The 10,126-nt window shown below is 42.2% G+C and overlaps 3 protein-coding genes across 10 annotated transcripts in view; 1 reads left to right on the forward strand and 2 right to left on the reverse strand.

Annotated features, from left to right (window-relative positions):
- Positions 1–595: 595 nt before the first annotated feature.
- On the reverse strand, positions 596–1,946 carry LOC134190437 (transcription factor Jun-like). The gene is made up of 4 exons (XM_062658890.1): positions 1,572–1,946; positions 1,260–1,508; positions 1,082–1,189; positions 596–1,023 (listed from the first exon to the last, which is right to left on the reverse strand). The coding sequence occupies exons 1-4, from the start codon at positions 1,770–1,772 to the stop codon at positions 721–723; spliced, it is 861 nt and encodes a 286-aa protein (XP_062514874.1). The 5' UTR covers positions 1,773–1,946; the 3' UTR covers positions 596–720.
- Positions 1,947–2,633: 687 nt separating this feature from the next.
- Positions 2,634–8,981, reverse strand: LOC134190435 (uncharacterized). 3 transcript variants are annotated; one of them, XM_062658887.1, is made up of 4 exons: positions 8,901–8,981; positions 8,718–8,824; positions 6,727–6,968; positions 2,634–5,119 (listed from the first exon to the last, which is right to left on the reverse strand). In XM_062658887.1, the coding sequence occupies exon 4, from the start codon at positions 5,087–5,089 to the stop codon at positions 2,981–2,983; it is 2,109 nt and encodes a 702-aa protein (XP_062514871.1). In that variant the 5' UTR covers positions 5,090–5,119; positions 6,727–6,968; positions 8,718–8,824; positions 8,901–8,981; the 3' UTR covers positions 2,634–2,980. The 3 variants fall into 3 exon arrangements, with proteins under 3 accessions (XP_062514871.1, XP_062514872.1, XP_062514873.1); XM_062658888.1 differs by adding an exon at positions 5,802–5,847 and having other exon boundaries at positions 6,727–8,824; XM_062658889.1 differs by having other exon boundaries at positions 6,731–8,824.
- Positions 8,982–9,080: 99 nt separating this feature from the next.
- LOC134189555 (medium-chain acyl-CoA ligase ACSF2, mitochondrial-like) overlaps positions 9,081–10,126 on the forward strand; it is a 7,834-nt gene continuing 6,788 nt past the window's right edge. For 4 of the 6 annotated variants that reach the window (XR_009971509.1, XR_009971508.1, XR_009971507.1 and 1 more), the window contains exons 1-2: positions 9,081–9,094; positions 9,163–9,370. Coding sequence is in view for 3 of the 6 variants with exons in the window: in XM_062657864.1 (XP_062513848.1) it covers positions 9,081–9,094; positions 9,163–9,370 (222 nt within the window). In the remaining 3 variants the exon portion in view is untranslated. Of the gene's footprint in view, positions 9,095–9,162; positions 9,371–10,126 lie in introns of those variants that run through there. The other 2 variants (XM_062657865.1, XM_062657867.1) reach the window with 2 other exon arrangements.

The following is a 10,126-nucleotide window of genomic DNA, read 5'->3' on the forward strand; positions in this document are numbered from 1 at the left end:
ACCTGATCCGGGAGCTTGCGCTAGAGTCACAAGTGATGCGTCGTGGATCAATGCGTCAATCGATGCGTCAGTAGATCATGCGTCAGTAGATCATACGTCACAAGCTGCGTCAGAGGATTATCATGTGACCTATCATATGACGAAGCTTGTCCCTCCCATGACGAAGCATGTATCCCTCCCGCTCGTGTCTGGATTGTACCGCCTCTTCTCAATATGTTGCAGCACTTGTATGTCCCTCCCATGATGAAGTATGTGCCTTCCATGACAAAACATGTGCCCCGTACAAGAAAAATACTGGATCCGCCACAGAACTTAGCTAGTAAACCTGATGTAAATTTTAGTCAAGCGTTCTGGTTCTGCTTAGTTAGTCCATGTACAATACAGGCTGAGTGTAGGCCAGAAAGTCTAAGTAGGGAACTTTTTTACTGCTAATTTATTGTTTTTATAGTCTTATCTTCCAACCATGCTACAATACTAAATTCAATTACTAGTAGATTTTGTTCAAGCAGCTCATGTAGATGTTGTCTTGAAGTTGGGAGAACAACATGTGATTATGTTGTCAACAAGAGCTGGAACAGTCATGTGACAAGTTGAATTTCCGTGTATCAAAATATTCTGCTATATTGAATAATTGTGGTAAAAATATAAGTTTTCCAGTTACAGCACTCAACCACATATGAATGTGTCCCAGAATTTAATTCTAACAAGTTGAACATTATGTTATTGTACCACTTCTGACACAAATGTAAGCAAAGGTGATGAGGAACTACTACTGTTCATAATAGTGTCCTCATCTGACTCTCCTCGTCTCTCAGTGATCTGAAGTTGACAGGAACTTTCTAATTCCTCTTCCATTTTCTCTTGAGCAATCAGTTCCACTTGGGACCTTATTGCTTCCAATTGCTCAGCATTCAACACACAGTCGTGAGATTGGAGGACTTCTTGTAATTGTTCAATCTGCACTGTCAGTTCCTTCACTTCATCTTTCAGTTCCACATTCATTTTCTCCGTTATTTCATAATCCTAATTAAACAAGTCATTTACCTAATGTGACAGATCCTCACAATCCATTAGCTCTCACCTCCTTGAGATTTCTAGAAAATTCTCGTCGCTTATTTCTACACTTGGCTGCAGCAACTTTGTTTTTCTCTCGTCTGATACGTTTTCGTGCATCCTCCTGTGGCGTCATCTAAACAGAATAATAAAGACGAGATGAATCCTAGAATTTTTGTGTAGTCAAGATGAGTCAGCACACTCACCTGGTTCATCCTCAATCTCTTCGACTCTGCTCTCATCAACTGCATCGTTTCCAAATGAGGCATCAGACCGTTTCGAATCAACTCCTGATGCTCCAGTCCAACAGAAAGATTGTGTAAACTTTGCTCGTTTGGCTGCTGACCGTAGTCAGTGCTTGCTCCCTGCCACCCTAAACGATCTTGAAGAGCCAGCATATCACAGTTCACTTCATTGGCCGCCGGTTGAGACGTCCCCATAGAGACAAGAGGACTCTACACACACAAATGAGATGGTCAAACATCTGATAGCGCGTAGCAACAAACAATACAACCAACCTGATAGGATGGGTAGCCTGTAGTCACGGGGTTAGTCGCCAATCGGTTTCCATTGTTACTCTCGAACATCAGCGGTTGCTGGCTGACGTACGTATAGGTATTCAGCGGCTGCTGCAGTGCACACGACGACTGTTGAACGGCTCTTGCGTAGTCGTGCAAGCAGCTGAAGTACATTCCGTTTGGAGGCCCAGAGTAGTCCATCAGACGTGAAGTCGGTATCGCAGATACACGAGTGTAGAGTGATCGGTAAGAGGTCGCTCTTCATGGTCTGACGGTTCTGTCCGTGTAGTTTTGTACATTCACTGGCAGAGGTGACACCGTATATTACGTGCGTCATCATACGTCACTAACGACCTTCCCGTTCTGGTTACAATTACATCCCCGCCCCCCAGATGTTGGATATTGCAGCGGATCGACACATTGAATGTTGGATACGTACTGTTCTTGATTGTAATAATTACTTTAATGATTTCTTTTCTTTTTGCAATGTATCGAGCTCGAATGTTCGCTACTCCATCGCCAAATTGCGTGGAAACGAAGTCACGTGCGTAGGTGTGACAACGACTGCGCAGCGGGTTTGTTCCAGTTGCAATGGTCAGAGTCACAACGGTCAGAGGTTGCACTGTACGTAGGTCTGGTCTACCGCCATCGACCAGTGTTGATTCGCTTGAGGTCGCCCAATCTACAGTGTAGCCATGCAACTTGCGTGACAACTAGACTCGAAGCAGTTGGACTCGGGGGACTGCAAATGTCGGACGCTCAAAATTCGGTAGGTGTCCTGCTAGTGTTGCTGTTTTCCGATTTTCCTACAATGTACGTCACACGCCGGTGAACCATGCGGTCTGGTCCGGTCGGGAAAGATCTAGAGACTGCGAACTTTGGCCATTGGCTATTGATTTACAACGCATCCTGAGTGCACATGTACACTACCCTACCGGTCTGAGCCTTGCGAGCCTTGACCTCTAGGTCGTAATGATGACCTCTGCTATCTTCGCGCAGTTTGTATGTACAAATTGTTAGCGTAGCTGGGAGTCAGTAGTTTTGTCAAAACAGAATTGGCAATGACAAGCCCTTGACTCTACCGGGTGGTTTGCTAGACATGGGTGGTCCGCTTGATGTTGCTAATCAACTGGGTAGACAAATTCTGCTTAACATAGGCTCCTCCCATAAGAGGATGAATAAATTTACAATAATACTTATTACAAATTATGTTGCTGTATAATATAAGTTTGATTGATACAAGATTAGTTAATCAAACTAGACGGATATATATATATATATATATATATATATATATATATAAACTAAAAAAGGAAATAAATTTAATCGAGATAAGAAGGTTTTGGTCTAACTGGTGACTTGACTGGTATTGTACCTTGATTATAATCCAGAGAATACATGGCGTTTCATTATCTCCAAATGTAAGGATGTTCAAGACTACAGTTGCATTGCTCAAGGACTGTTGAAGCACACTTCTCAAAGTGCTGGGCATAGTGAATCGCATCAGACAGTGTATGATGCTCCTGTTCATTGATAGACATTTGATATAATTCCTTCAATTGGCAACGGCACACATCAAACATTATCTGACTTTGAAAACCTGATATGTAAATACACATAGCCTCAATCAGCTTCCATGTGAAAGCAATATTGGGATGATGTCTTGTGTCGCTGTAGACATGGAGGTAAACTTTGAGTGCATCTGTTGCATGAGCTAAAGCAGTGCTCATCGCAATCCTTTGTAGTGGGCCAATGTGAGAAGAACACGTTGCCGCAGCAAAGCAAACCATTGCCATGCAGCGCTTATTCAGGGCAAAGAAACGATGTTCTTTACCGTGGTCACCAACCAACATCTCTTCTGCTTTGCAGGATAAGTCCTGAGCATCTTTAAGATAACTTTCATCATGGCTTTTGTGCCACAAATGAACAAGAACCCTTGAATGAATACTGAAGTAAAGTGGCCTTCTGTAGTTGCATTGATCGTTGGTACTGACTTTGACTGCCTGTAGAAGGAGCTTATGAGCTCTTTCGTGATCACCAAGAAAATCAAATGCACATCCAAGATTTGCAAAATACTGGGCCTGATGGTATGAACTGTCTAACAGCACGGCCTCTTCAACATTTGTATCATCTAGTACAGACACAATCTTGCTGTACTTACACAAACTCAGGTAAGTTTCACATTGAGCTACAAGTATTCTTGCTTTGTACTTGCTTAGTGTACCCATTTCAGAAGAGCCATCGATCTCTGTCTGTTTGTGCTCTGCTTGCTTAAAACAATCAAGGGAAGTCAGCAAATAGGTACCACCTCTTCGCCTTTTCATTTTGCCTTTAGCCACTAATGCATCTACTAACCATTGCTTGATTTCACTGTGGTTTGCATCACATTCAGTGTTTTTTAGACAGTCTTTGTACCAACAACATCCCTTGTCGATGTAGTTGAATGCATCTTTTAGTGTTCCAACTTTCCCCATTCTCTTGCCAAGAGCAACGTAAAGTTGGCCTGTCTTGACAGGAGTTAGACATCGTGTGCTTGGTTTTGCTGCCAGATATCGTTGTGTTAGCAACACAACTTCTCGATGGAGAGAACAAACCGAATGGCTTCTAAGTTCCAGAACATGAAACAAAATGTTACAAAAAGTGAGAGACGCTAGATGTCGATCTTCACCACGTGTATCCAGTGAGTTTGATCGAATCAGTTCAAGAGCCGAGGCACTCAATTTAATTGGTGTATGTTCTCTATTTTCTCTGATCATTTCATAGCTTTGAAGGTCATTAATGAGGTCAAAAACAGCACTGCTCTCGTTTTCAAGCAAATGGCTTGCAATACAGAGACCCTTACAAATTATTCGACTAGCCACATGGAGCAAGTTCCTGCTCAAACCATCATCACTGAGTGCCAACAGTAATGCAACCCGAAGTACATCTCTTGGCACTTTGCATGTTGAAATATCTTCAGTGGGTTTAGTCACTGTATCTTGATCATCAAAAGTGCAATCTGCAACGTGCTCATCGTCAGAAACATCAGCTGACCTGGATACACAAGTCATTCTTCCTGATAGTCCTTGTACTGCATGAAAGTTACCTCCATTGTTTATCATGCTGTGAGTTGTGATGTATTCATTGACTATGTTGACTACGACGCGGCTGGGTGTAGCCTCAGACATGCCTGTATTTGTAGAACTTGTTGAGGCAAGTGACTCGGCTTCACTGGTACAGCTGCAATCATCGTTTGGTGTAGAGTGGTTCTGAATGACGTCATCACGGCTATGTTCTACTTGATTTGAATCTGTGATATCAACAGTTGCATCGGAATTGACAACAGGAATGCTCTCAGACACTTGCTGGTTGACTGGTCTTGTCAGACTCTCGTCATACGAAATACACCAGATACGGTTGGATTTAATACTCAACATCAAACCAACTAGTAACCAACTGCTTAACATGATAAGCATGTCATCAATGTAAAGAAAGAATTCAAACAGACACGAAAGCAGTAGGAGGATCAAGGATCCCATGATAACCAATCGGATATTGCAATCAATTCACTAGAAACAAACAACAATAGCCAAATTATACATACATACTCGGTAATACTTTACAGTAATACATTGCAAACTAGCAATAACCTAGCATTGTAAAACACTCAATTTACTAAATATCGAAATAAACGGGTATCAACCAGGCCCCCTATGCTATCTAGTAATATTGTTACCAGTACACTAGTTGCAAACTCTAAATAGTTAGTGAAACCACAGAATCTGAAACAATTATTCTATAAACTACAGCAGCTACAGCAAATGACTGTCTTGATAGTAACGTTGTTCTTGACAACAGATTACAGCACAAGCACACTACCAGTTCAACTATTGTATGATTGAGCTTTTAAACTACAGAACATATTAACAGATTAATTAACAATAACTGTTGCTGTGATACTGCAAGGGTATTTTAATGGCGTCATGCAAATCCACAACACCTACACATCAGCAACCATGAGGTCATGCAGTGCTCCAGAATTGAGCAAATAATAACTAAGATCCTAAAAAGTCCTTTTGATGGCTTAATGTAGTAAAACCACTAGCTCCCGCTATTGTTACTATCATGTGCAAGGATGGTCTTCCCTACTCAAGCAAGCAACACAAAAAATTTGATGACCAAATGACGGATACACTCAGTCATGCTCCTAAAACGCCCTATGCAGCACAGCAAGAAACACAGAAAACTCACCTAACAACAACGCCCTGTTGGCTCGCTCCCAAATGCCGCGAAGAGACTGTACAAATAAGGCAACCTGATTATTATCACATAATTATGGCAATCTATTTATTATCAATGGGGAATTCCCATCATCATGCCTACTACCATAATTTCTGCAATGAACATAGCTGCAATCATACTACACGTTGAGGGACAAGTGACTTGCAATTCAATTCATTGGGAGAAAGAAGTCTTCTTCTTGGTCATTTGGCACTCTATGCTAGCAATTTTTGGAGGAACCTCCCACCTGCAACATGACCACTCTCTTGGGAGCAATCACTCTTAGCAGCAATTATTCTCTTGGCAGGGACCACTCTCTTGGTAGGGACCACTCCCGTGGCAAAAGCATGTTGCCTCCGTTAAAAAATGGGCGTAGTAGTTGAAAAGTTTCAATTGAGTGTGTTCTGTAAATTTTTTGGAAGCAATTCACAACTTTCAAGTCTTGAAGTGACAAATCAGTCTTACTGGGAAGTCCTTATCTGCTCACTCAGCTGTTGCATATTAGACCTCACTCATCTAATTTCATTAGCCCACGCGCCTGAAACCAGACACCCCAGTCGGTGTCCTCCAATTCCATTTTTCACACATATTAAAACTATGACTTTACATCTCCACATTTCTATTTTACATCTCCACATTTCTATCTTACATGGTTCTACTTATTATCAAGAACAACTCAAAGTGGTATGTCTACATAGTTTCTTAGAATAGCAGATCTAGCCTAGATAGCATGCTAGAATCTCAATAAAATGTATGTTCCCACCAAAGACTGAGTAAAGCCAAATCCGTCAACACATATCAAAATTTATCGTTTTAGTCGATGATGTGTTATGATTACTAGCTTAGAAGACTCTTACTGATGTCTGATAGACACACTCACATATGTGTTACTCACCTACATCTCAAGCAATGTGCTACAATACAGTAGATTGGAAAGTCATCCAAGCTGTATCACTCTCAAGCTGCAATGCTGTCCACTGCCATACATTCTCCTGGTACCAATGCGTCACCACTTTGCACAGGATTGTTATCATCTCAACATCAAAGTCAAACGTCAGAGCAGGAAATGATCAGGCAAGTAAAACTCTGTACACAGCAATGCACAGCCAGACAGTCATACTTCTTCACTTGTCAACTCTAAATATGGTCAAAGCAAGACTGTTGGTAATTAACTGTTAACAGCTAGAAGACTACTGTAAACAGAAGCAGAGAGAGAGGCATAGTCAGTAAGTGCCATAGTGCAACATGCCATGAGTCGAATTCATGACAACAAACCTTTCTTCCTGTACAATCTAAGATACTTCACAACACTTTCAAACTCAAAACAGCTTTTGTAGCCTATCATATTCAGTACACTCCAAGAGCTCATCACTATCTGCAACCCAACAGTTGCAGTCATATGACTGAACGCAAGCATTCATTCCTTATTCACTGTGTATTAAGCAGCTTAATGTCACTCTAACTCATGCACCTTGATGCCTTCAAGAGATCAAGTAAATAAAAGTTTGTGCCTATACTGCAGTAAGGTTAGTGTACTGAATATTATCAAATGCGTTTTGCATATTATACATAATAACACGCTGCTGTTTACCTTAGGCCTAGATGTCACAGTATACATAATCCTAATATGTACAAGTATAACCATTATAAACAAAAAAGATGTAGAGTTACTACACGAAAAAGAACAGAAACAAGACCATGTAGGGTTTGCTGTGACACCTTGACTAAATTCACTCATGCAGATCAAGCAATACATCATCCCTACATTGCGCCATTACCTAAACACTGCGTTTTAGACCTTAGAAAATGGTGTAATGTAGGGATGATGTATTGCTCCGTCTGTATGAGTGAATTCATTAAAGATGTCACAGCACACCCTACATGGTCTTGCCTCTATTATTTTTCGTATGGCAAACCTACTTCTTTCTCATCTTTTCAAAATGTTTTATACTCGTTCGCATTCTTTTTTTGAATTAACTTCTCTAGCTAGCTAAGAAAGTAAAGAAATATATTGAAAGCACGGGACGGTTGACCTCAAATCAATATACTTATAGTTATACCAGGAGCTACCATATTAGCAACACACACACATGCGCAGTAGATGCATTCTTTCGTTGCGATGCAACAAACGCCGCCATTTTGCTAGTAACGGTGTACCCGAGATGTGCAGTGTGTACCAGCATTGGCGAGGTGGACATTGACGGTAGAAATCGGCACGATTCGGTGAAAATGCAATCGGAGAAACGCTAGCACCCCTAGCTAGAAATCTTCGATCGTTGGAAGCGTTGCGGAAGGCCACGACACGTACAGTCTACACGGGACCGGTGTGGGCGTGTGTTCAAATAAACTGGAAGGTGTAGCGTTTGCGTTATCGAGAAATTTACACGGGGGTCGGTCCCTCGAAAGGGGCCCTCGCACTGCAATGACAAATTTGAGTAGCCGTGGACCTGCTCCGTTGCAAACGCAGAGGTTTGATATAGAAATCAGCTTTGTAGCATAAACGGTTGATACCAAAACTCAACACACAGTGTTGGTGTCCGGTTCAGGACGTTGACCTTTCCTCATATACATAATTAGTCTGGACGTCGACCTTTCTCGCAATCTGGACGTTGACAAAGGTCAACTATTGACTGACGTCAACGTAATGGAACTACAAAAAAATTTGCAAGAGACATGCCGGTCACCGGACGATGGCCAATGTGTCTAGGAACCAACGTACTCACAAGAACGAGCGAGCAACTTCTGCTAGCAATTCAGTCTGCCTAATGCATCTAGATCTACGACCCATACGAGCGCAGTTGTTGTAAATCTATAGTTTCACATACATGTGCTCTAGGCAGGGTCTAGTAAACAGACAAGAAGTAGACCTGAAGTAGCTAGACTTACTGTACAAGTGACCAGAAAACCTCCTTGTTGCTGATCACGAGAAATAAGAAAGAGCGATAGCTGTAAGATCGGTACAGTACAACAACGATCGTCAACGACAGTCTAGCCTGCACAGAACAGCAAACATCGACTAGAAGAGGCTCTAGTGGCGAGAGAAGAACGAAGTTTCTCCACTAGTCATACATGTAGCACCGACGACTGTGTCCCAATCTTTAGTCGAAACGGCCGTTTACACTCCAACGTGTCGAAATGTTGCAAATAGTCACAAGTACGCCAACCACATGCCTAAAAGTACTCAGAAATGAATTCGACACGTGACAATATAGTCAAGCATCCGGGACTTTGACCACATGTCGGCTACAAATGCGTTTCTTTCGGTCTGACACCGTACACTGACACACACACACTCTGTTTCTCTTATTTTAATTTTTATATTAATATGCAGACTTGGTTGTGTAAGGTGTTTGGCTACGACTTGCGCTCGTCTCTCTGACTGCTCCATCAGCTACCGTCACGGGACGTCGAATGTGCCGCTTCTCGGAGAAACGATTGGTCAACGACTGGATGACGTGGCGAGAAAGCATCCGAGTAGAGAAGCATTAGTCGTTAGACATCAACACATCAGACGTTCGTATGCCGAGTTCAACGAAGAGGTTTGACAAATTGTCTTGTGGTGTCGTTGTATGCAAGTTGGCAGAGACAAACAGACAGGCAGAGGTGCATACAGATGTTTAGTTTAATAACGCGGTGTATTTGTTTGTCTGTTTGTGCGTTCGTTTATTACTTCATGTTTGATTGTCTGTCTGTCTGTCTGTCTGTCTGTCTGTCTGTCTGTCTGTCTGTCTGTCTGTCTGTCTGTCTGTCAATGGTATTATATTTTCATAAATCAGAACTATTACAGGCTAAGTCAAATTAAGCAAAGCACGATACACTACATTACAATGACAACTAAAAAACAAAAAACTGAACACTGTCTGTCTGTCTCCCGGATAACATTGATGGACATCACAACGTGCATGGCCACCATAGAGGACGCCTAGCGCTGACGCGAGGTAAAGATGCGTGCAATCCATGATGACAATGTTGATACAGAGGAGTAGACAATATGGGTAGAGGAAGACATCACGACGTGCATGGCCACTGTAGAAGACGCCTAGCGCTGACGCGAGGTAAAGATGCATACAATCCACGATGACGACGCTCAAACAAAGGAAACGTTGGCGCAAAGACATGAAAAGGGAAGCACCAAACAATGACTTGTAGACAGCAGACTGTGCAGATGAAAAGGTGAGCAAACAAACGATCAAACACGAAAGGGGGCCCAATGGCCAACAGAGTCATAAACGTCGTTAGCGGCCGAAGCCGCGAACGATGACTTGGACGACGACTTGAAAACTCTTCTCCTTGAT

This window comes from Corticium candelabrum, chromosome 14, assembly GCF_963422355.1.
Source record: "Corticium candelabrum chromosome 14, ooCorCand1.1, whole genome shotgun sequence".
Lineage (NCBI taxonomy): Eukaryota > Metazoa > Porifera > Homoscleromorpha > Homosclerophorida > Plakinidae > Corticium > Corticium candelabrum.